Genomic DNA, 23,614 nt, shown 5'->3' on the forward strand with positions numbered 1-23,614 from the left:
GTGTTAGTCTCGTAATCTTTACACACTTGTCAATGACATCAATGAAGTCTTGCATTAGTGTTGGTTATCTATGGAACAATATCAGTGAATATCTTTTGTGTATTAGTTATCTAACTTATAAAATATTCTACTGCAACTTATACCTAAACATGCCGGCTGAAATAAAATTAATCATGTGACTTACTACTTTGATAATATGTGAATTATTGCAAGGCAGAAAGTAATTCGCTTAGTTCAACAATAAGTTATCCATTAAATGAGTTAAATAAGAGTAGCAAATAGCAATCAAACTGAACTATAAAATCATGAACTTAAAGATTGGTTTTTACAGCCGTACTCCTGAGCCTACTAATGCTCCCTCAATACCTGATTATTATATGTGTGGTCGCAGAGTGACTTATTTTGATAAAAATTTTGAAGAATTCTCTGCCTTGATGGGGATTTGAAGCATGATCTCCCAAATTCTTACCATACATTCTACAACATGAGCTACCAAGGCATCTTCTTCCCCAGCATTTTGTATAAAATTCTATAACTTATTCCTAAACATGCCAACTATTGAACATTACATTTTGTTCATTATATATGTTTATGATGTCTGCACCCGAATCGTTTTTAAAATATGCATATTTGCTGATGATGCTGTCATCAATCACAAAATTAGTGATCACTCCAACACTGAAATTTTGTCATCGGATTTAAACAATGATCGTTTGTGGAGCCAAGAGAGGGGACTTGAACTTAATCTGAACAAATGCACAACTGTACATTTCTTGCGGAGATCATCCAACTATATTGTGGATGGAATTAACATAAAGGCAAGAGATGAAGTAAAGTACCTGGGAGTTCTGATAACTTTTCACTTATTGCGGGAAACATGTTTAAGGAATACTTGTGTCGGAGCCCTGAAGAAGTTAGGATTTGTCAAGCGTATTGTGTGAAGATTTTTGGATGAGAAAGTAAAAGAAAGATGCTATTTCGCACTTGTCCGACCACACTTTGAAAATCCAGCGAGCATATGGGATCCAGTTCATAAGGAATAAAATACAAAGGAAAGCTGCGTTATTTGTCATAAACTGCTATACAAAGAGCGTTACCCAGATGTTAAGCGAAATATGTAGGTTGGAAGCTGCCAGAGACTCGGAAGCTGCACCTAGGCTTTGATTGCTTGAGCAATTGAGAATAGATATCTTTAAGAGCAACACTGAGAACATCATATTAGAGCCCCACTATAGTTCTAAGTCCGACAGAAGTGATTAATTAAGAGGGATATTTAGTGGAAAGCATAGTGTCACATGTGATTAAAACAGTTCCATGTATTTTCCAGGGAAAGGACCTCCCTTTCCCATGAGGACTATTATGTTCTCTTTTGACCCCTTTCAGGTTTCAGCATGAGAACTGATGAAATAAGGGTCCCAAGAATTGTATTCTGCATAGGCTCCCCATTATGTCAAATGTGGCGGACAAGCAGAAGGCATTGCAATTGTTTTTCCACCAACGGCCACAAGAGAGCGTTGGGTAAGGAGGACGCCATGAAGGAGGAAGAGCGATGCCATGACAGTCTGGACGAGAAGGGTTTAGGTGTCGATACTGTAGAGCTTGTCTGTGCTACGCAAACAAAGCGAAATAAACCCTATTATGCATAATTGGTGATTGAATTCATTTACCACATGCGTAATCACCCCCACGCTACAAATTGGATCACGTCGGGGTCACCAATTTGTAGCGTGGGGGTGATTACGCATGTGGTAAATGAATTCAATCACCAATTATGCATAATAGGGTTTATTTTGCTTTGTTTGCGTAGCACAGACAAGCTCTACAGTATCGACACCTAAACCCTTCTCGTCCAGACTGTCATGGCGTCGCTCTTCCTCCTTCATGGCATCCTCCTTACCCAATGCTCTCTTGTGGCCGTTGGTGGAAAAACAATTGCAACGTCTTCTGCTTGTCCGCCACATCAAACAACTGCTATATTTACTCTACGCATAGGCGAAAGGAAGTGTGCTCTTCTACTTTAAAGGAAAATTGAAAGGTGATTGATATTTTAAAAATTAGTATCCTGAAATTTAACACTTGAAGCACTCTTTCAATCAGCCATAGAATGCAAACATGTTTATGCAATTGGCTACGCATGTCAATTATTGAAGAAAATTGATTTTCTGTTGGAGATTTAAAAAAAGTTAATACAACATGGAACAAGTGTAAAGGCTGTCATTCTTCATCCAAAAAAATGTAATATCTTGGCACAATTCATCTTGATAAATAAGTAATTTACCTAGAGTTATGATTGAGATCCTTGAATTCACATATGCTGTGCTTATATTCTATTGACTGATGGGAGATAGTAAAAATGAAACAAATAGATCAAACATAACAATTACATATATTTAAGAAAACTGTCTCAATTCACAAATCAAATACAATCCTGGTTTTCCATGTAACTTAATAATTAAAAATATAGACTAAATATAAACTATTCCAAGATAAAAATAACACTATCACTGTCCATCATTAGCTTCCAACTGCATATTACAAATCCTCAATTTAAGAAAGCTTTTGCAGCAAAGTCCTGGGCAACTTTTCTTGCCCTTTCAAATTTCCTTGCAGATTCTTCTTTTGTCGAATCAGTAGGAAATTTTTTTTCTCGCATGTTGAAAATATAACGCGGATCCTGACCTTTTGGTGCACTTCCTACTCCTTTAAATATTTTCATTACAGGAGTTATCCATTTTTCTGCATTGAACACATCAGTTGCCAGCTCCTAAAATTAAAAAAAAAATGAAATCAATATTTCAATCCTTTTATAAAAATATATCACTAAGAACACCTATAAAACTAAAATAATTATAAGCATTAATCTGATGGCAAAATACCATTAGGATCTATATTAATCTCTAATTGCATTATGCTTATTTTTTATTTTAAATTCATCAAGCCAGAGTTAACTAAATTCCGGCTTTTGTGGACGTTATGGTGCTGGACCGAGCAGAATTTAACCTCCTCTACTTTAAGTAATTTGCATGAAAATGATTGTTCCTAAGTGGTTCACCGCAGGGTATTCCTTCCTATAGGACTAAAGTGTGCAATTTTCAAGACATGAAGAGATGATTGAGCAACAGGATGTGTCATACTTGCTAGACCCGTCATTTATGTTTCCTTTTTCTTTCTTCAATTTTTCCTAAAAATGCGTAAATAGTAATCTGCCTCTCAAGTTGAATTAGTCATTAACTGAAAGAGTTTGAGCGAAAATATGTACATATATACATCCCTTTCGTACATTATTATGTAAAATAGCATAGGACTTTTTGATTTTTAAGAGTTGTTTCATCCACGCAGGTTAAATTTCATGAAAAAAGGTGACTCAGGAAATGGGCCACTTGCCACACATACCATGCCTAAGCTTGGGCATCATACTTTGCCATGATGCAGTTATTCATCTTATATTGAATAAAAATGTTCACAGATTTATTTAAATTTAAAACAAGTTTCAACTGTTTTTTCCCAAAAATTCCTAATTCATTCCCCCATAACTCATGACCCCATAGCAGTTTGATGATGCACTTTTTGTCCTTGGTAGTTGCCACTAACTGTCTTAACAAAATTAAGTGCATTTGAGTTTGGGTACAAATAACAAAAAAGGAAATTATTTCACTTAGAAAATACAAAAAAAATGATGAAATGAAAGCTTTTAGCAATACAGTTTTACTTTATACAGAAAGCAAATTAAGGCTGATGTTATTATATTTCTGACACACCTGCTATTGGTGCATAGCTGTGTTATTCCTCTTCATGACACCAATCCATGCATCACTTGGTATGAAAAGTACAAAGCTAACGATGAAAACATTCCGACTGTACTGTGATTGTTACAAACCCAAATGTAGATTTTTGCAAAAAAATCCTCAAAAAAATAGATCAATGCTGTGATCAACATCAATATATCTGTTAACGGTTAATGATGGATAAAGGGAGCAGAATTTTTTGGTCTTATCAGCTTGTCAGAGAGGCTTTCCTGAAGGTGTTTCTCCTGTAGCCACATGCCAAAGGTTTATCTTTTTAACAAAATATTAAAAACAACCCACAACCTTTTTCAAAAAATAAACTTAGAAATAACATGCACTTTTCAATACCCATATGATAACTAGCAAATATTCTCTAACGCCTAAGCCAAGCTCACTTACTCCTACAGGTTTTTACCTTTGGCACTACACAGCGTGCTTTCACAGCTTTCCCATCATTTACTGCAGCAAAGACCAAAACAGGAAGGTCTTTGGGGCAGAATTTAGTGGCCATTTGTAGAACTTTATCTGATTGAGAATGACCAGGATGAATGCAGTGTACAAGGTACCTCAAGCCATTGAGAGACTCAACTGCTGATAATATTTCTTGCTCGATCCTCAGATGATCTATGCCTTTTTTATATTCTTTCAGAGAGCTCTCTAATGTGGAAATTAACTCCATTGAGTGGCAGCGATCAATAAATGGTATTGAATCAGCAAGGGATTGATCACTCATTCCTTGAGATGTTTTCAGACTTTTGAGTTCATTTTCAAAAGTATCCACCTGCAAGAAGTTATGAAGCAAAAAAATATGTATCATCTGACAGTGAATTTTAGGAAAAGCTCATTCATCAGCAATAGGAAACATGTGTGTTTATAATGGATAGCCTCAGAACCATATCACAAATAGAAAAAATGGAGCTACAAATAAAGGCCATAATTTTTATGAGATTGACACCAGTGGAGTAGCCTGGAATTTCGTTTGGGGAGGGGGAGTCCAAAACCAAGGGAGAAAACTTTTGAAAAACTGGGCACTAAGTAATGGGTTTTGAACTAATTTTAACACTTTTCATAATCGAAAAAACTTCATTAGTTAAAGAAAAATTTTGCAAATTCCTGATTTTTCAATATTTTGTTTTCTTTTATGAAGAACAATAATCATGTTTTTATATTTCAGGGGGGGTCCAGACCCCCCTGGCTACGCCACTGATTGGCACCAGGAAATAAGGGATATGAGGATGGTATGTACCATCCCAGCAAGAGATATGACTATCCAATCATACATATCCAGACTAAATCAGTGTTTCACATAACATTTTTCTAGAATGTTACATAATGTTCAACGAGGAACCACAGTACATATTTGCTCAGGCACTCTTGATTATGGGATACTTCTCATCAGTGGATCAACTATAAGATATGAAGGATTAGATAACTAGACATAGAAATTGAATGAAATGTGACACTTGCTGAAGAATATACATATAAAATTACGGTGACAAGAGAAGGTAGGCGAGGGATGGTATTAATGCTGCCTGACACCGTTTAAGTTAATCACAAAGACAAAAAATTGAAACTACTTCTGATAACAAAGGAATGTTTTTCAGTAGATAGCTTTAACATTCAAATTTTCCTAAATGAATTTTCCACCGAATTGTTTCATCTTTCTCAAAAAAAATTAACTGCTATCTTCAAATATTTTTTTTATTCAAGGGAATGCACATGTAGATTGAGATTAACGTGGGAAATATTTATGTTCCAAAAGTAATTTTAACATGCATTACAAACAAATATGTACTGACCAAATACTGAGCTGATACTCTTCTTTCACTATCTTTATCATCAGGTGCATTTTTCAGAAATTCATTCACTCTTCTCTCCAAATCTTTAATTTTCAATAGAAATTGTTCCCCTCTTGCCTTTGCAGAAATTGCATTATTTCCGGTAACTGCTTTTACAATCCTCGAAGTAGATCCTGCTGATTCAACATCTACCAAACAGAAGTCCAGGATGTCTGTGGCATCTAAAACATGTGTTCCACAGCATGGCTCTCTGGACCACATCAGCAAATTATCATTTCCCTTAGTGTCCTCAACCTTAATTTCAGCTGCAAAGTAATTTTAAAAAGATGGTGATTTATTACTTTGTTTCCCACGAACTTAAAATTTGTCATCATAGAATGCAAATTTCATATAAGTATTTCAGCATGAAGATTGGTCTCTGTAATGTCCTATCCCTTAATGATGATGCCTCATTCCTCCCAAAAACCTCCCTGCATTCTATTACTCCCCCATGATTGTATTTTGATAGCATGTCCCATGCAGGACCTGGTTCACCATATTACAATTTATGTAAAACACTAACTAATTACACTGGACGGCATGAAAACCAGCCCTGACACCATTTCTGTTGATTCTCATGTAAAATGACCTCCTTAATACGAACATGAACTCCGTTTTTCCCCATCACCCACCATTTTCGGGGGAGCTCCCTCCCTCCAATTTTTTTCACTTTTCGGTCATTTCGAGGAATAAAAAGGATTATTTTAGCATTGAAATTTTTTCTAGGGGTTATAAGGGGAGTAAAATCCTAAAAAATTAATATTCATGGTAAAGAGGTAGATTTGGGGGGAATTAGTTTCCGTAAATTGTGTAAGACCGCATTAAAAATGATCAATTTTGCATTTTTTTTCGCAAATTTTCAAGTATTTCAAAAGAATTTCCGGCTCCCATTTTACATCATCCTCCCCAAATGATAAAAATATATGAAAACAAGAAAAAGCGGTAATAATTAAAATGTGTAGAAATAGCTCTTAAGATTCACTTAACTACGCTGGGCTCTCCCGCCTGTCCCGCTCAGGCTTGGACGGCATTCTCTTGTTTTCGCAACTAAAAAAGGAAAAGTAATACTTTCTAATTAAACGAATAATATAAGATAGGGATTTTTAAATTCTCACTTGAGTTTAAAAAGTATTCTTTCTCCTTAATCATGGAGTTTCACAGGTATCAGCCTGTCAAATCAATTATGTGTATTGAAGTTGTCATCTTCCCTCAGAATACATACCTCCAGCGATCACAGAGTCAACTCTTTTGGTGTTATAGACAATAATCCTTTTTTTACAAATGGTTTAAATTATGAAAAACAGCAAAAGTTGTTTTACTCTGGCTTTTTCCAAGTGAATGTCAGTACGTGGGCTTGAGTTGTGATTATTACTGTGATTTAATGTGTAATTATGTTACGCATGTGCAAAAATCATCCTCATCGCTTCAGCGGTGAATTGACTTAAACATCGCAACAATAACCTCTTTCTTTAATTCTTAAACTGCTTATAAATTTTACTCTGGCTGCCAAATTGGCGGTCAGGGCTAGGACTAAGCTGCAAGTGTTTGCTGTACCACTTGTTACTGTAATTTGACGAAATACTTGGTCAAACTACTATTGCTGCTTCTGAACTGCTTCCTTTGTGAACACAACAGCCGTGCCTGAGAAAAACATTACATCTTACGGAACTGGCTTATGCGAGAATGCTTCACTTATGGATATAAAAATGTCGCTCATGTTTCCCTGGTTCCGACAGAAAATATTCACTTACCACCGTTGCAAATCAAACTAGGACAGATGAAATATTTTGTGAAAGCAATCGACTAGACAGGGGCTGAATTTCAATTTTTAACTAAAGTCTTCGTTTTAGTGAGGCTAAAATCAAGGACGAAATTCGTAGGCCCCCAGAATAGGGAACTTTTCCAAGATTTGGTGTTTATGAAACACCTGAATCATAAAGTTAATCGAGCTTTACTTGAATTCTGAACGTGTGTTAGAACTTTTTGGATGACAAAGAAGTGATGATTATGTCGCCCATGTCGAGGAATTGCTGTCAGCGCATTAGGCCATAGGGTGTAACATATCATTAAAAATGCATTTCCTTCATTCACACCTGCACCTTTTCATAGAATATTTTGGAGCAGTTTGAAATTAACATTGGGAACGGTTCCATGAAGATATCACGAAAGGAGAGGAGATTTTCAGAGAAGTTGAATGCGGGCATGTTGTATATTAGGACTACTGCTGGTTTTTGTATGAGAAACTTGTATCTCAGTGTATAAAGGGAAATCAAATGCCAAATTACTTTTGTTATATGTACATCGTTCTTCACATTTTTTATTTTTCTCTTTGTTGATGAGCGTGTGGTATTGAGGGTGCCAGCGTGGTAGCGTACCTTTTGAACTGTTGGCACAAATTTTCATTTTTTTCTATGCCGTGTTGTTAAATATTTTTATTATTACTAATATGAGCTGTTGATATATTTTTCCATCATTCTGGGATATTTCGGGTAGTGGAAGATGACATGGGAGCTGAAAATGAAGAAAATAAGTGAAAAAATTGCGAAAAAAGGAAAGGTTGATAATTTTTAATGCGTTTTTTAATCATTAACGGAAACTAATCCTCCCAACCTCCTCCAATTACAACTTTTTACCTCTCAAAAATCTAATAAGAAATATAAATGCTAATATAATCCTTTTCATTCCTCCAAATTATTGCAAAAGTGATGAAAATTAAAGGGGGGGCTTCCCCCCAAAAATGGTAGGTGATGGAGGAAAATGGATGTCATATTCGGATTCAGGAGGTCATTTTACATTAGAATCAGCAGGAATGGTACCAGGGCTCGAGAAAAATTATTTTTTGCCGTCCAGTGTTATTAACACCTTCCAATACATTCAAGTGTAACGAGGAACCAGGACGGGCTCACAGGGTTACTCTCCCGAGGGCGGGTCTCTAAGTCTTCACTTTTCACCCACACACACTTCAGGAGGGGAAGGAAAAGGATAGGAGATTCTGCCACGATGAGAGCCCGTCAATGACTCCAGAGAGAGAAGATAGCGATGGAAGGGAAGGGAGAGTAAATCCCAATGCCATCATCGGGGCAGTGGGGCCCACCGCGAGGAGAGCCCGTCAATACCTCCAGGGAGAGGGTAGGGATGTAAGGGAGGGACTCACACACATAACGTGGCAGGGACTTCTACAACTTGCTAAATAGATAATTTTTACATGTTTATAAAGGCCTATTGATGGTTAACAGCCCATCACTCGCTGTGTAATTGTAGCTACATGCCGCACTCATTTAAATGAATTTCCACCAATTTGGGTTCATCTGACAATAGGCTGCCATTAAATTTTCAAGCTATTTTTTTGGAAAAAGCAAAATTAGGTTCCACAAGTTTCCAGAAGCTCTACCACTGAAATTCAAAATATGTACTATCGGAATTTCCCAGATATCGATGCAGTCTATGGATCAAGCAGGAATTATGGAGTCTTTCAAAAGAAAAATAGTTACAAATACATTGTTGTCACATGCATTGAAGACATCTATAGAAACTACCTGATGCATATTTCAGTCAATGCCATCACGTCACGGGTGAAGCTTACCTAAATTGTCTAGAACACCAGAGCTGGAAGAAACCATTACTTCCACTAGGTGCACGCCACTCTCTGGATACACCTCACCAGGAACAGTTGCGATCTCCTCCAATTTATTGCTAGCTCTGCTCATCTCATGCAACAGCTGAATACTTGTCAAGGTCTTTCTTCTTACTGGAGCCTCCTTACCACTAACAACTGTCCTTACTTTCTTTTCTGCAGATTCTAAAAATTTCTGCCAAGAAAAATCATTGGCATCACTCACAGTCTCACTCTTTTGCTTTGAAAGTTTATTTCCTGTAGCAGGTCTGGCTTCTTGAATTCCGTAGACTGAAAACTGGTAGCTGAAGTGTGTTGGAGTCACTAAACTTGAACGCTGTGCTGTAGCTGGTGCACTGTGTCTTAAAGCAGCACCAAGACAATGCACAGCAGTGTGATTCCTCATTATTTTCAGTCTATTTTCTTCATTAATAATTAATTTTACAGTTTTCCCCACTTGAAATTGTGGACTATTTTCTGATAATAAGCTACCATTTTGGTCCTTCATCACAGTACCCCAATGAACAACATATCCACCAGAAGCTTGAACATCTTTAACAAACATTTTTTGCCCATTACCTAAAATAAAAAAGAAACACACATAATAAAAACATTCTAAAGCCATTTCATAAAAAAATAACAATGGCAGTGGCAAAGTGTGAGGTTCAAGCTTAGTCATTCTGTGCATGACTAAGCTACTTCCAGAGTCCCCTTTTTATCATGAAATTTAACCTGAGTGGATAAAACGACTCTTAAAAATGGTGAGATCAATGTCATAGGCCCAATGATCCAAGGTCCTCGATGGCTCCATTGATACATGGGCCCCATTTCAGTCCCTTTTCGGTTTAGTTTTCACATTTTAAATCATTTGTTTTCATATTTTAACTCTAACACCACATTCTGTGGAGCTTAATACTCTTTTTTGGCCCTTGGGTAACTACTGTGCCCCTGCACTTTGGGTACTTTCAAATGAAACACTTGATTTAGATGGAGGCAGAAGTACTCATTGTAAACAAATATCCACTCAAACATTAGATGACCAAGATTCTAGAATAAATTGCACTATAGATATATGTAACAGGATTCACAACTTTGCCTTTCAAAATTTTTTAAATTTATGTTACTGGAGAGGATTAATGCTGAAGTACCGAAGTGTCGACCATGGACTCGGTGATTTACAGAAATATAAAAATAATAAGTTGGAAGGGCAAATGATACCATTTGAATTTTATTTAGGAAAGGCAAATTAATGGATTTTTTATGTAGAAGTATCATATGTGTAGTTGATAGTTGATTTCAATCACCATAAGCCATGGCAAGTCGGGTAGTGTATTGTTAGGGTTAAACAAATAAAAAATGAACATTTAAGCAGGATTGAACAAGAGGTGCTTCAGAAAAAAGATTTGATAGAGATAAATTGGCACTTTTTGATTAAGGGAAAAATACTATGTTCATACCAGCTGATTTGATGAACCACGATTGCTCTTCAGGTATAATCGCGACATAGAGCAAGGTATAGCTCACTCACAATTGTAACCATGACTATCTTAAGCTAACTTATCATAATTTTTACTACTTAGCAGATATCATTTCAAATAAAACAAAAAAATGGGAATCTCCTTTCCCTAGATAACTTCAATTAGACACCATTATTTGATCCACCAAAGAGGGATGGATACCTCTATTCACCAGTGGGACAACAACCTAAGGGCCACCCGAAAGTTAGGAAAAAAGAACAAAAGGCACAATACAACATCTTAGCACACTGAAGTGGAGTGCGGGTAAACTGAAGAGCTAAGGCACATTACTATGCAGGTTTAAAAAGAAGCAACTGAACAACTGCTACCGTACCCTTATTTTTAATCATTTTTTTAATGTTTTCTCATGTCTTCTTAATATTTTTCATTTTTTTTGTCATTGGAAAATTCAGACAAGACCACATGCTTTCCCACTGAACAATATATGCATACACATTTACAAATTAATTTATCAAGGGTGCAATTTATCTGAAAAAAAGCCAAATTCTAATTATGTCACAATTTGCAAAGGTTCAATTGCATAAATCCAGTTACCAGGCGTGCAGCTAGGAATTAAGGCTTGGGTGGGTTTTAGGAGCAATTAATACTGGGGGTACAAGAGATGTGGGTGCCCTCCCCCAGAAAATTTTTATGGTAAATGTTTCAAAATGGTGAGTTTTACGACTTTCTGAGGGGTATTTTATTGATCAATACACTATTCTATAGGAAATATTTATCCAATGATGTAAAATGGATTAAATTTTAAAAGTTCTCTTTATCCCCCAAAACCCCCCTCGCTGCACCACTGGCAGTTACAACTACAGTGCAACCTCAAGATAACGACACCCCACGGTGCACTAATAAACACTCGCTATAGCGAATTGTCGCTTTACCGGAGGTGGAGCAAATAATAGCCAATATACCTGTTGCGAACAGATATACAGGAAAAGGAGTGGTGCGGCGACAGATAAACATCTATCCGATAAACGTAAGCATAAATCCAGACGAAAGGCGATGTTTTTTGCATCACTAAATTTCCTTACTCAAATAACGACTAACTATTCAAACAATTTATAAGCGCCGCACTGAATAAAAATCATGCAAAGCATTGTTTCGTCAATCATTATATTTATCGAACGACAGTTTACCACATAAATTTGAGACTGAGCACTCCATTAACTTCATTTCTAACAGATCGCTAGCAATTACAGAGGTTAAGGAGTCTTGATGAAAGTCCTCCGGCGGTGAAACCCTCGCTATGGCGAGAGCCAACACCGAAAGGGTCTCGTAAAAACGAATTTTTTAACACGCTTATTATAGGGTCAATTGACGGTGCATCGGCTATCTCTCGTAATAGCGGGGGTGTCGCTATAGCCCGTACTCGCTTTAACGAGGTTCCACTGTAGTTAGTTTGCTGAATGAAGAATATATACATGATGTAATAATTCATATTGATCTCAATTCATTGTGCTCCCTGAACTGCTATTTATACTGATCACAGTAAATGTTCCAGGTAAATGATCCTGACTAGCTTATGGTAAATAAGTGGTGCAGCATAGCTTCATTTCTAAGCTTTGTATGTACCAGCTATGGCAAGGCATGAGGATGGCTTTGAGCCAAATATTTTATAAGAAAAGTAGCTATATATCTAGTAAAAACAAATAGGTACGAACTGTCAATCATCAAGTACATATTGCATGAAACAAGCTTCAGTCGCCTGCAAAAAGGTTTTTTTATTACTATTACATAATTTGATGTTCTCAGGCCAATTTTGTTGACACTCATTCCTGTATAAACGGAACTACAACTTTCTCCTTGCAGTTATCCATTTCATTCAGAAAAACAAACATTTCGACTCTAAGCAACATAAGTTCATAATAAAGATAATGTGATTATGAATGTGTGAAATGGATCAAAACTCACCATTTAGTGGGATAATAAAGCCAGTATCAGCAACTTGCCCTCCAGACTCGTGATAGAAACATGTTTGATCAAGGACAACACCAAAATCTTCTTGCTCTTGGATTTCAGCCTCAACATGCGACACCACCTTCCCTTTATAGATAATTGCCTGAATCACAGCCTCAACAGCAGCAAACTGATACCTCCCAAGTGAGTCCCTGCTATAGTGATACTTGAGATCATCTTTAGTGGGAGTTACTCCCCTTGCACACAATTCTATAATCGCTTTTGAAGGTACCATCTCCTCTAAGGAATTGAAGTTGCCAGATTTTCTACTCTTATCTCTGGCCTCTTTTAATTTCCGGTGAAATCCTTCAGAATCAAAGTCCAGGTCGAAGGCAGTGCCAAGTTCTCTGATTGCTGCTTCATTTAAACCATAAGTATCATACAGTACAAAGGCTTTTTCATCATCTATTTCCTGCATTCCTCTGTTAGATGACACCTCTAGCTCTTTAAGTACTTTTAAAATCCCTGGAGATGACTTGATGTCAATATGTGCCAATTCAGGTCTCTCCAATAGTATTTCATTCCATTTGTTGGCAGAATCAGATTGAAGTTTGGACAACATAAGGTTTTCATGAGACAACACTGCTTTTATGCAATCCAAGCGAGAAATTAGTCCAGGGTAAGGTCCTTCCAAGGAATCTGCTACCACTGTACATAGATCAAACAGGAGTTCATGAGCTCTCTCTTTCCTTGAGAACAAATCTTTGCTAACTGAGAGTGCTCGGCGAATTACTCTTCGTAAACGGTGACTGAAATAGGGATATAATATATAATAACGGAATAATATCAGGTCTCATTTGGGTTTATCTGGAAATTATGGTAAGTGAGCTTCATAAAGCAAGATTTCTGACTTGTTTCTTTGGCTCTCAAGCATCATGCAACTGAGGTTCCACTGAACAAGCAGAAGTAGTGAAATATGACCCATATTCATCATGACACCATTAAATCATTCACGTCATACTCCGGGAAGAAAATTTCAGGAAATGTTTTTCCTCAGAAAGATCTGCCACAATATGACAAACTATTGCCAAACATTGCCCTCAAAGTTGCAGAATAGGTTAATTTTCTGTGACAAGTTAATAAGGAAAATTTTTCCTGAATTGAGTTAATGTAAGTAATTCATATTTGTTGTACTTCAAATATTTAAGATTTAAATTTTCTATCATTCATGACTTCTCTAACAATTTAAGTACATATTGACATGTTTCTTGAGAAGGCTCTATATGGGGTACATATTTAGCAAATATACATAGCTGTATACATGAGAGAGGAAATGACATCAAAGATTGAAAATACATTACTAAGAGACACTTGAAAATACATAATTACAAAAACCTTATTTTTACCATTCAACATAAAAATAATAATAAATCACAGGCACTAATAAGTAGGACTCATATTAATGGACAAAATATTATAACTATTAAATTATTCATTCAGATATAGGTAATCACAACACTGTTGTCAGCTGAGAATTTTTCTAGGGCATTTTTGGTATCACTGCTGATCTGGATAGTTAAGTTGGTAATAATTGACTATCTTGAGTTTTCTGACAATGTTCTGAGCAAGAGCAAAGCAATGAGCAGTTAGTAATTCAACACAGCAGCAATCCAGAAAATTTTCCACAGCAGTGATTCTAATGGCTGCAAAAAGTCTTTAAATAAAAATTATCATGATTCCTATATTGCATACTTATGATCAGGTAACATCCCATCCGCAATGGCAACAGTTATCATTCTTGAATGGTCAGCAAGGATGCGATAACCAGTATCCAGTCCTTCAGTGTCCTCCAGCCCAAATTTTCCACAATACTGAGGAGCACTAGTGCTCTGTTGACAAAAAGTAAAAAAATAACATCATTCTACAATAAATTCACCAAATACATAAATACAACTGATTCAGGTGTGATAAAATCGATGTTCAACTCAATAAATTCACCCAATTGACATCATTTGCTCAACTAGTGGCTCCAAATATGAGGTCCACATACTTCATCAGGTGGACTGCAAAATCCTCGGGAATGGTGAACAGAACAAATTAAGTAGCAAATGGATACCTTAAAAGTTGTGCTCATTAAGAAGTGCCTGTCTGATATCCTTCTAAATGTGTTATAAAAACTGTTTTATCTAATCACATCTGACATTTTCTAAAGACAAGGCACTGAGGAAGGGTAGCAACTGATAAGGGGCGTAATGAAGGACGGGGTTGTCTGGGTACATCATTTTATTTCAGTAAGAAAGGCAGTGGTGTAGCCAGGAATTTCTTTCGGGGGGAGGGGTCCAAAACTAGGGGGAAATTTTTTTAAAAACAGAGTACTAAGCAGAGGATTTTAAACTAATTTTCACACTTTTCATAGTCAAAAAAAGTTCATTTGTCAAAGAAATCTTTTGTAAATTCTTGATTTTTCAATATTTCGTTTTCTTTTAAGAAGCAAAGTAATTGTGTTTTTATATTTTTGGGGGGTCTGGACCCCTCCGACCTCCCCCCTAGCTACGCCACTGAAGAGAGGTCTGTAGACTTTAGTGGATTCGGAACCACCGTTAAAAATGGTTGCTATGGATTGAAAGAAACATTTGTAGTTTACTCCCCTTATACCTTATATTTGGGGATATTTTTTAACTGAAATAACCATTGTTACTAGAGAGTTAATTGGTAGAATTCTGATTGAGAGTTTGCTGACCCGTTTTTGTCTCTACAAGAGAGAGTCATGCACACAATTTCCAAGTTTAAAGAGCCATGAGTGACATTACAGAAAGGACAAAATCAACCCCTACTGCTTCAAAAATGAAAAGTTGTTTTCCATTAATGAATAACTTTCATTGAGTAGAGGCCCAGAGAGGACACTAAACCTATTTCAAGTAAAGGTACCTTGGACAGATTTTACACCCAATAAAACCGTTATAATTTAAATTTGCTGAGAAAGCAACATCACCTAAAACTGGAGAAAAGGATATCAATGGATTAATTTTGAAATCCATCACCAACAACTTATGACGATCAAACTGCCCAGTTCAATTTGTCCTCACTATAATTATTAATTAAAGATTAATATAATATAAAATTTAGGGATAGGTTGGCGGCACCTTTTTGCTGGTTTTGATTCTGGTTTGATTCCTTGCATCTGTTTTCAGTCCTCATTCTCAGTTTCCATTCACAATCAAGTGTTTAATTCTTACTACTTCATTTTCAAAAGCTAACAATGATTTTCGTTTGATTATTATGAAAACTTCCTGAAATAACACATAAAATTAATACTCAAGTGATTGGATCCACTATATTTGAAGAAAGAGTAATTTTCATTATGCTCGAAAAAAAGAGTATTAATTGGATTATAAGCTAATTATTTTGGCACAGCTTCTTTTTGAGCTGTGATTCAATTCCATTTTTTTGGCTCAAGAACCAGTAGACTGTGAATCAAACAGACCAATCCTTAAAAAATCGATGCTATAATTGACGAAAAGATTAAATAAATGAATAAAAAACAAACGTACCTTATGGATGAGACTGAACAGGGGTTGAAATATATCTGTATCATAGGTAGATGTAACTCCTTGTAGGACTGAAGCAAGCCTTTCTAGACCCATTCCAGTGTCCACATGAAAAGAGGGCAAGGGTACCAAGGAGCCGTCTTCGCACCTTAGAAAAAAAAAAATAGGTGAAAATGAGCATAGTGTCACAGCATTATTATTCCCTTAACAGTACATTTAACTCATAACCTGACAATATTAACCATTAAGGTAACAACATTATCCATCTCAAATAAATTTACAATAGTTTAACACAAGTCCACCAAACACAGCTGAGCTTTCTGCAACCTACACATAAATCTAAACAGAAATGCAAAAACTCAAATTAATAACCTCTTACACCAATGTAAGGAGCATTAACAAACCACAATTTGAATCAAAAATGTAAATGATATATAGGTGTATCACTGATAAGAAAAAATTGATAACAAAAATTACAGTACATTATCAAAATTATAACTGATAATGAGAACATAAACAATCTGAAAGTACCAAACAGCATAGACTCAATATTTTATCCAATTTCAACAATAATGAAAAATGCCCAAGTTAGCACATGGACATCATTCAGGCATAATACTCCCAGAGAAAAACAAGATTACCTTTCAAATTGGATGAATACCAAGTTCCACAGCTCAATAACATCAGGATGCCCAGCATTAACCCATTCCGCTGCATTGCTCCGCCCCAAAAAATCATAGTGAATCTCGGTGCAAGGGCCACATGGTCCAGTGGGGCCCATTTCCCACAAGTTATCTCTTGCTCCGAATGGTAGGACATGACTTTTTGGAACACTGAATAGGGCATAACCATATTAAAAAACATTACCATGAGTGTTCTGCCATACAAGAGCTCATGAAGGTCTTGTGGAGATTAAAAATACAAATCAAGAATTTTTAAAGTCTTGCTGGTTGCATTTGTAATACCTGGTGGAGATCCCAAAAATACTTCACAAAGATTATGTACTTGGAAAGAGTAAAATCATACATAATAACACATGCACGTACTAATTTATTTCATGGCACCAATTATTACTCAGCAAATAATTCTCTTTACCCTAGGCTTTCCTTATGTTAATGAAAATATAATTGAAAATGGGCAATTGTAAAGACAGAACTGGAAGATACAGAATATTGAACACACAAAAAATCTTTTTTTCACAGTTAATCAAAAACGACCCCTCAGGTAAAGATATCACTTCATTGCTTAAACTGTCACTTCTCATGAGTTGACACAAAGTTCTTTTCCTGGGCAGAATAATTGAGGACAGAGCTCAACCCTTACAGACAATTCAGACTGATGAAAGATTTGAAGTTTTCCAGGAGGTTAAAATGCTAAAATTCTTCTCAGCTGTCAACAGGGTAAAGAGGATTCACTCTTCAGGCATTAAGATGGTAGCAGCTTAAGCAACCTAAATGCTGGAGATGGAGTTTTTCACTTGACTGACAACCTGAGAAGAATTTCTGAAACACAAATTGAAGGGATGGGGACCACTTTCCCATCCTTGAGCTACCCCACACAACAATGATTTTTGTTTGAGGCTTCACCCAGGATTTGAACAAGCAAATTTAGGTCAAAAGCAAAGCCCTCTATCCCCTATATTAGCAAGCCATCAAACTCTCCGCTCACAACCCTGAAATTCTCAGCATAAAATAATCGAAAACTATTAGTTGTGCAGGCTACATGAAATACCTTTGGGGGCTACAGGCCACTCATGGGTTGTCATCTCCGAAGCTAGGGCAAGGTTAAAGATACTCACAGCCACAAGTAACATTCTGGAAATTTTAAAATGAATATCAACTCAATTATGCCCGAAATATGTATCTAAAATTTCCAAAAATAGTTTTACCAGACAAAAATATCAATTTTATGCCTTTATATGAACTGCTGCACTATAGCTTCAAACGAAATAGCTTGGAGAAGAAGTCTAAGAAATTAAATAATAGATTTTAGATGGCAAGAATATTAGGACTCCATGGATCTACACAGGCACTGTGATAAGCATAATAATTAGCCTACATGTACATATACTTTACCCCATTTCCAGCCATATGTCTCGGGTTTCATGGTCAGCCTCAAGCCTAGATTCATCACCTCCTCCATAGTATGTCACATACATTTTCTTAGGATCTAAATTGAATACTTCAGTCAGCTGCTTCCAAGCAAATCTACATGCATCTTTCTTCAGAGGTATCAGAAGAGAATAGATGCATTAGTCTCTCAAAAGTATACAACATTAACCATTCACTAACACACTGCTAAGCAAAGCACCAAGATTACAATCACAATCCTTCATATAATATTATCATCACGAAATTTTGTTGGTAAAATTATCAACTATCACTTTATACTTCTTTTAAACACAAAATAAATCCTTCAGACATTCAATCCCACAGGAGTCCTGTAGCTAAGCACTGGATACTTCACCTTTCCTAATGAATAGTCATGAAATTTTCCATCCATTTTTGCCAACAGCTCCTCCGAGGAAAAGAAACTGTTAACCCTCACATTTCTACAAGGTGCATATGATGGTCAACCTTGCAATTCGTTTTAGGAGCTGACAAAACTGATAGGTCTCCTGACTTTCATATTTGATTATTTTATATAGAGATGTGCGAATAGTATCCGCGAATACTCGAATACCTCGAATACTAGAAAGTATTCGATATTCGAGGTTTCGAATAGTTATGCGAAAAGTACCGCCTCGAATACTTTGAATTTCGCGTCATACACTGTCGCACGCACGTCGTTGGTAGTTGACTCGGAAAAATGTAGAGAACTATAGTCATTTAGTGCTCGCAGCGCCGTTTTACGCAAGTTGACGAATTACATCAAATTCGTGGATTTTAGCGGTGAAAAGAGTTTGACGAGGGGAACCGAAAATGGTCGGGTGAAAAAATCCGAAAATCCCCGATTCCCCCCACCAGGAGAACTTCAGTGCCGTGGGATAGCAACCTTAGGGCATTTCCCACGATCCGCTATCCCCCTCCATTCAGCACTCGCCTCACCCACTCTGACGCTTTCCTCTTCTCCGAAATCAAACAAAAGGTCCCTGCTCGCGCAGGGATCGCATTACGAAGACCCCTGCTTCGAAAAAAATATCGAGTTACGAGAACAATAAAAACGTGTTTCACGCCCTCCCCCCTTTTCTCACCCACTGACCTTTTTCTGGCTACCTGCTTCGAATTTCCCCATTTCTGGAAGTCAACTGCTGCGTGAGTACCGTGGGATACTTACATTAGCGCATTTCCCAAGACCCGGTATCCCTCTCCATTCAGCACTAGCCCCCCCTCTGAGGCTTTCCTCTTCTTCGAAATAAAAAAAAGGTCACAGCTCGCTCAGGGATCATATTACGAAGATGTTAGCTTCGAAAAAATACCAAGTTACACGAGAACAATAGAAACGTGTTTCGGGCTCTCCCTTTTCTCCCCCACTGAACTTTTTTTCCCTACCAGCTTTGAAGTTCCCCATTTCTGTGGAGGTCAACCGCTGCATGACTCATCTATTAGCACAAAAGGTGTCTAAGAATGACTTTCGTCAATTGGTGTTACACCTTTATTGAATTGAAATATTAGTAATGTGCGCGTAATTTCAAAAAGAATAAGACCAAACACGACGTATTTCTGAGTTTATTTAAGCATTTTACGCAAAGAAATAAATGTCAAAATACGACGGAGACTTAGCATTCTGGCGAAACTCGATATGAGCAGCAGAGCTTCTGGGAAGTTGATGCGGTATTTTTTTTCCGAAAACATATATCAAGTTACAATTTATGAGTGGTGCTATAAATCTTTACTGTTACAGTCCCAGACAAAGGGATATTTTCTCAGAATATTTGGTTTCTCCCTGATAGCAATTCCAACTCATCTTCTTATCTCGTGAGAACTCCCAAAGGTGGACTGAAAATAATTGAAGAAAATCTGGTGGAGAAGAGCTTGTATTTTACAAAATGCCTCAGATTGTCAGCTAGGACTTGGCAGCAGGAGTGGGGGTAAAGCGATGTTAGTTGAATTAATTATATGCCCAATTGTTTCCATAAAATTAAAATATTCATTAATCAGCTAAATTCCTGTTCGAATCATTTAAAGGAAATCAAAATTACTCCCCTAAATCTTGTGTTGCCTGCTGCATAGGCAACAGAGTCAAACATTCCAGCATTCATCATTTAGTATTCGAGGTATTCGAAATTCGAGGTATTCGAATATTCGAGCAATGATTTAATATTCGAATTCGATATTCGAATTCGAGAAATATGCTATTCGACCCATCTCTAATTTTATATTAATATTAAGTCAAAAATATTAAACATGATACAAATAGAAAAGAATAAAAAATTAGAACCCAACTATAAAAATGAAGTTAAACTGAAGCCAGTTGATTACAATCAAACATATGTGCATACAAATTAACTCTTCTTTACCCTACTTCAATTATTAACAACCATCTTTCAAATTTCCTATCCTATGTTACGTAAGTACATAACCTCAGCAGTTAGTCTCTTTAGTCATGAAGCTACAATAGCCAATGTTTGAACAATTTTCTTTAAATTTCAATCAGATATTAATTTTTTTAATACATACATAATTAGGTGCTCATTTACCCATGCAGCAGTTTCTCTCTTTTTTGCCAATAAGAGAGTCACGTTGGGAATGCATTAACAAGGCTATCAGGGGCGGATCCAGGATTTCTCTCTGGGGGGGCACAAGCAAGGCCGTATCCAGGATTTTGTTTTGGGTGGGGCACAAGGATACCTTGTAATACAAAACGAATGCAATGATAATGGGACCATAATAAATCTCTTGCATATTTTTGGGGGTCTTGGGGGGGCACATGACCCCGTGCCCTCCCCTGGATCCGCCTATGAAGGCTATCATATAAATGTGTATGAATACAATGAAATTCATTTACTCAATTCAATTTTAATAATTCATATTCCCAATAATCAGAAATTACAACTCAAATATCACTGATTGGTAATGCATCAATGCTAAAAAAATCTACATGAAGGCTGCAAGTGGTGTACGCAGTACACTCTTCATCGACCAATCAAAATTTGATTTATTTATTTTCTCATGAGAATTTTCAGCAATTGAACACACCTTGAAATAATCTCCAAATGACCATGATCCAAGCATTTCAAAAAATGTATGATGATATCCATCACTGCCAACAACCTCTAGATCATTATGCTTGCCACCAACCCTAATGCATTTTTGACTATTCACAGCTCTTGGTGCAGGAGGAGGACTCTTGCCAAGAAATACTCCCTTGAACTGAAATGTAGATTTTTTATTAGGCATTAAATGCAGCACTGAACTTCACGTCACAATACATACTACCTGCCATTTATAGAGAAACACACATAGATTGAAAAGTAGTCACATCACCGATACTTCAAATAGAGAATAAATGACCAAGTGTTGCTAAAGGCTGGAGAAAAGATATGTAAGGGAAAGTAATGAGTCGCAAAAAGTTTTGTACCAATGAAAAGCGATACAAATTTCACTTGACACAATATATTTTTAACGGTTATTGGTGGAAAACATGCCACCGAAACTACCGACATAAAGAGCATCTGGATGCAAATTAATAAAGACACCATTACTTCAAAAACGTAACAAGCATGAGTGAAAACCACAATTAATGGATTCTTTCAGTATAAAGGGGCAATTTGCCACTATTAAACCACACATAAACAGTGTTGGTACAAGTGAGGGATCTATAGGGGGGCTAAGGGGTCAATAGCCTCCTCCCCCCCATTAAGTTGAAAAATATACTATATAGAATTAAAGTTTTTGGTGGTTGCCACTTAGTACACAAGTATTGTTACATTTTCAGATATATTTACCAACTTTAATGAATTGAAATACAAATTAAATTAGTTTAAACTTAGGGTCTATTTTACACGCTGTTAGTATGTTAAAATCCTGTGGCAGATCCGGACAGGGGTAGTCTGGCCAGGTTGGCTGGTCAGTGATCACCGAGGGCCCCGAGCTTAGGGGCCCCCCCCACAACGCTCGTGTCTATGGTGAAGCGTACATGAAAGGTGTAATAAAAAAAAGGCTTCAATTACATGAGCCCATTTTTTTGCAATTGTAAAATTCTAAGATTTTATCAATTTGCTTTATTTACAACACAGTGTAAAAAGTTCATATAAAAATAAATTGAATAAATGTGTCAGGAGAATTAAGAGAACCTGATGCTTTCCTTTTTTGTGATTCAAAAAGCTTATTTTATTGGTCTTTTCAGATTTTCATTATAAAATTTTATAAGCAGTAAAATTCTCACTTTCCATAGTATTTTTTCTGACTTAATTGGCATTTCTATGAACTTTTATCTAGTTTTTTAAGAGCCATAATAGCGTCAAAATCCATTTCCGGGCATGCACTTTTCTAAAATTTTCCGGGGGAGGACCCCCAAATCCCTCGGTAAGGGGGGGGGGGGGGGCTAATCGCCCCAGACCACCCCTGGAGCCAGAGAAGGGCTATAGCCCTCCACTTGGGTATCCAATTTACACTAGATAGAATTTTAATTTTGTTCGGACCCCCACAACTGCTGGGAGGCTACCCCTCGCTTATACCCACCTTAGCCCTATCCTGGATCCACCACTGCCTATGGTACAAGATAAAATTATAATTAAATACAGTATCGCATGATGCTACCACGAGAGGACTTTTCCTTTCCGCTAAAGCTACATATATAAGCTTACCTTATGCAATTTAGGCCAAGCAACGAGTCAAGACTATTAGAATAGTCAGGAGCAGTAGCATGACCATCAGGGCATAAACCTACAGTTTCATTTACAACAAATTATGTGATCTATAAATGGATGCTTCATTGAATCGACTACATTATCACTCACCTGATTCATTCCTGCATTAACAAATGTAACAGATGGATCACAAAATGGGACAACTGGACTAGATCTGACGACTTTGTGGCCTCTGCTACGGAAGTAATTGACAAATTCCTCACGGATAGCACTCGTTTGTTTATAACTTCTCGTACGGTAAGAGTTTGCTCGGTTGAATATTCGGAATTGATGTCCCCTAAAGGCATCGTACTTACACAATTCCTCTCCTTTTTGGTATATTATAACGCGAGTTTTGAACGTCCGAAAAACATTACACAACACAAACATTTTAAGAGTTTAGGCAGAATATATCAACCTAGGATATATCAAGCGCGACTGAAAAAAAATTCAGCGCATTATTGGCAGCTGCTTTCATTCAATACATGATGAAATCACTAAAATCAACACCAAAAATTTCAGTTCCAGTTTCATACTGTGCCCCAGTACCTCCGTGTTTACCAGTGGGATGGGGAAACGGAATTTCTTTACTCTTTTGTTAAATAATCAGCATGG

General features: G+C 36.7%; 1 protein-coding gene across 2 annotated transcripts; it reads right to left on the minus strand.

Moving 5' to 3' along the window:
• Positions 1-2,367: 2,367 nt before the first annotated feature.
• On the minus strand, positions 2,368-23,561 carry LOC124158723 (alanine--tRNA ligase, mitochondrial). Of its 2 annotated transcripts, XM_046533979.1 has the most exons (11): positions 23,111-23,561; positions 21,348-21,521; positions 18,285-18,430; positions 16,851-17,042; positions 16,213-16,357; positions 14,414-14,550; positions 12,677-13,470; positions 9,207-9,815; positions 5,585-5,889; positions 4,201-4,566; positions 2,368-2,764 (listed from the first exon to the last, which is right to left on the minus strand). In XM_046533979.1, the coding sequence occupies exons 1-11, from the start codon at positions 23,387-23,389 to the stop codon at positions 2,543-2,545; spliced, it is 3,369 nt and encodes a 1,122-aa protein (XP_046389935.1). In that variant the 5' UTR covers positions 23,390-23,561; the 3' UTR covers positions 2,368-2,542. The 2 variants fall into 2 exon arrangements, with proteins under 2 accessions (XP_046389935.1, XP_046389936.1); XM_046533980.1 differs by lacking the exons at positions 18,285-18,430; positions 21,348-21,521; positions 23,111-23,561 and adding an exon at positions 17,941-18,016.
• Positions 23,562-23,614: the final 53 nt, after the last annotated feature.

This window comes from Ischnura elegans, chromosome 5 (genome assembly GCF_921293095.1).
Source record: "Ischnura elegans chromosome 5, ioIscEleg1.1, whole genome shotgun sequence".
Classification (NCBI taxonomy): Eukaryota; Metazoa; Arthropoda; class Insecta; order Odonata; family Coenagrionidae; genus Ischnura; species Ischnura elegans.